General features: G+C 56.1%; 1 protein-coding gene across 1 annotated transcript; it reads left to right on the forward strand.

Annotated features, from left to right (window-relative positions):
* Window positions 1-15: 15 nt before the first annotated feature.
* POSPLADRAFT_1063297 (hypothetical protein) lies at window positions 16-968 on the forward strand (the record flags this gene model as incomplete). Its single annotated transcript, XM_024481635.1, has 4 exons — window positions 16-240; window positions 290-379; window positions 428-599; window positions 649-968. Coding segments are annotated over 4 exons (807 nt in total), but the record flags the coding sequence as incomplete, so codon positions are not given.
* Window positions 969-3,054: the final 2,086 nt, after the last annotated feature.

Below are 3,054 nucleotides of genomic sequence, written 5' to 3' on the forward strand. Positions count from 1 at the left end.
GCGAAGCGTGCGAAGGCCGCCGAGGAACGTCGCCTCGAAGACGAACGGCGTCGGAAGGAGGAAGAGGAACGGCGCCTCGAAGACGAACGTCGCGCGCAAGAGGCCGCTGATGAGGAGTTGGCGCGGATCGCGGCCGCCGAAGGCCTTCTTTCTGACCCCGCGCCTGCCGGTGTCGACAAGGGGAAGGGGCGCGCGAGGGTCGACGAGGAAGTCGCCGAACTGTCGGACGACCCTTCGATCGTAAGTATTGTCTTCTATCGTCGTTCGGTGACTAATCTCTCTTTCGTAGAAGACTCCTCGGACGGTCGAACGTCCGCTCGCGATGACCGAGGTCGACATGGCCGCCGCGGCGATTGAGAAGCGCCAGTCGGGACAGAAGGTAAGCTCGACTCTTCGTCGAAGCGGTTCGAAGCTAACTTTTCGATAGTGCGACCGTTGCGCCGGCTACCGCTCGGCCCCGGTCGATTGCGTGTGGTCCGAGAACGCTACGACCTGCGATAGGTGCGCGCAGTTCCAACAGGGCTGCTACTTCGACAAAGTGTCTGTCCTGGGCAAAACAAAGAAGACGCGCGGCGGGGGATCAACCACAAAGAAGCGCAGTAAGTCGTTTCTTCTTCTTGTCCTAGGCCTTCGCTGACGACTTCGTAGTTCGGCCGGCCTCTCCTGGACCTTCGATCGCGGACTCGGGTGGTTTGAAGAAGCGTCGCGTCGACGAGCCTCCGCGCCCCCTTCTACGACGGCCTCTCGATGGGGCCAGCCGCCTTGGGCTCGAGCAGGACGACCTCGATGCGCTCGACCTCGACGATGAATCTCGGGGGATCATCCGCGTCATCCGCGAGGAGCGTGCCCACATCGCGCGCCGTCGAGCGCTCCTCCACGACATGGACCTTGACCTTCAAAAGATGGAGAAGGACGCGCTCGCGAAAGGGGGAATCGGGTTCGTGCGCGGGGTTGTTGACGAGGACTAGGCGCGAGTTGTTTTGTATCGTAGTCGTAGTCGTGTCGTAGAATTTTGCGTAGATGGTTGAATGGAAAATGCGGCCCTTGGCCTAGACGAAACCTAGCGGGAACTAAGAAAAGGAAATGCAAATAAGTGTGTTCGAAGGAAGTCGTAATCTGATCGAAGGGCATAGAAGGTGAAATCGAAATGTTCGTAGTGAGGGAAAATGGACTTAATGAAAATATAGGCTCAGTTTGTCATCACAGCCTAGGAGGACTCGTCTAAGGTGAGCCTCCGCGCAACGGTCGAATCGAAGCGTTCGTAGAACGTCGAACGATGTCGCGACTATCGAGTTGAATCGAAGATATTCGTACAAGGGATGGTCTAGAACATAGGAGAAAATCAAGCATATTGCGTAACATGAGAGCAGGAATGGAGAGAAGAAAGTACGTATCGGGTTGTACAGGTAAGGGAAGAACCTCTATTCGTCGCGTTCTTCGGCTTCTTCGACTTTATCATCGTCGTCGTCGCCTAGAGAATTCGATAGTTCGAGTTCTCGAAGACGCTCGGTCGAGACATCTTCGAGATCTTCGGGAATTGGTATGGATTTGCGCGCGAAGTACGGAATGACGCGGAATGCTGCGATGGGTCGATCGAGGACTGTACCGTCGAGTTCGCACACGATGTACGCGCCGCCCTTGTTGCGCGAGACAACGATGAGGGGGCCTAGATATCGCGGGCGCATCTTGCGGTTGAGGGACTTCTCGATCTTCGTGTTGCGTATGAGCACTAGGGCTCCGCGCTTGAAGTCGAAATCCTGGATCGAGTGCTCGTGCTCTTTCTCGAAGCGAATTGCTGCCGTTCGACGTGCTTCATAGACCTTCGAGTGGAGTTCGGTGACTTGCTCGACGCGTTTCTGAAGCGCAATGGCTCTACGGGCGATGAGATCGGTTGTCGAAAGGACTGAAGTCGGTGGTGGTTGCAGATACGTAGCTTCAACGATGTCGAGAGGAATGAGCGGATGGGTGCCCGTAACAGCGAAATAGGGTGAGCAGCCCATGCGTCGTCGAGTTGTGATGCGCTCGGACCAAAATACAAAATACGCAGCTTGGGACCATTTCTTCTCATCTCCGTCGGCTGTCTTGAACAAGGCTTGTCGCGTGCTGAAATGCGGACGTTCGACGAGACCGTTCGCCCTCGAATTGTACCCACTGATTCGAATATGGTTGATGTGGTACTTCTTCGAAAGGTAATCGGCCGCCTTGATGAACGCCGTACCGTTGTCGGTGACGATCTCGCTGAGCGCGCCCCATCGACAGAGGATGTCTTCGAAGATCCAGTCAGCGAGGGCCTTCGCTGTCTCTTTTCGAAGCATTCGAAACTCGGGGTAAGTCGTGAGCGAGCATCTACCTTGGACCAAGTACTTGTATCCGCCCGAAGCAGGCATGTGCATTGTGTCGATGTGAATTTTCGCGAAGATGGGGGCTGGTACTGCGACGGTTGGAGGAATGAGGATTTGACGCACTTGTCGAGACTGGCAGATATGGCACGATCGAACGAACCAGGCGATGTCGGCGTAGTGGAACGGCCACCAGAATCGCTCATTGATGAAGGCTCGGGTTGCATAGATTCCTCGATGCGCGGTGCGGTCGTGGCATTCTCGAAGTATTCGAAGGCGATCGCCGGGCTTGACGACTAGCTTGTGTGCTCCGTGACTGTCCTTGCGCCAGAGGGTGTCGTTGTCGAGGAAGAATTGCATGCAGTACTTGATGAACCCTTCGTAGACGCCTTCGGAGATGCCGTGGGGCTTCGCTAACGTTCGATGAAACTCGAGCACGTCGTCGAGCTTCGCATCTGCGAGTTGCGCTTGCTCCGATCGAGGCACTAGCTCGTAGCTATCCTCCTCCCTATTGAAATCTGAGCCGTCCTCGGCTCGGGCATTGGTGAAGATGGCACGCATCTGGACGGACGGGAGGGGCTGAATCTGGTGAACGAAGGAATGCATCTGGTCGATCCAATCGTCGAACTCTTCGTCGACCTCGTCTTCGATGACATCACCGGGTTGAGCTGTGCGTCGAGAGAGACCGTCGGGGCCGTGCATTGTACCGGGGACG

This window comes from Postia placenta (genome assembly GCF_002117355.1).
Source record: "Postia placenta MAD-698-R-SB12 unplaced genomic scaffold POSPLAscaffold_188, whole genome shotgun sequence".
NCBI classification, from domain to species: domain Eukaryota; kingdom Fungi; phylum Basidiomycota; class Agaricomycetes; order Polyporales; family Adustoporiaceae; genus Rhodonia; species Rhodonia placenta.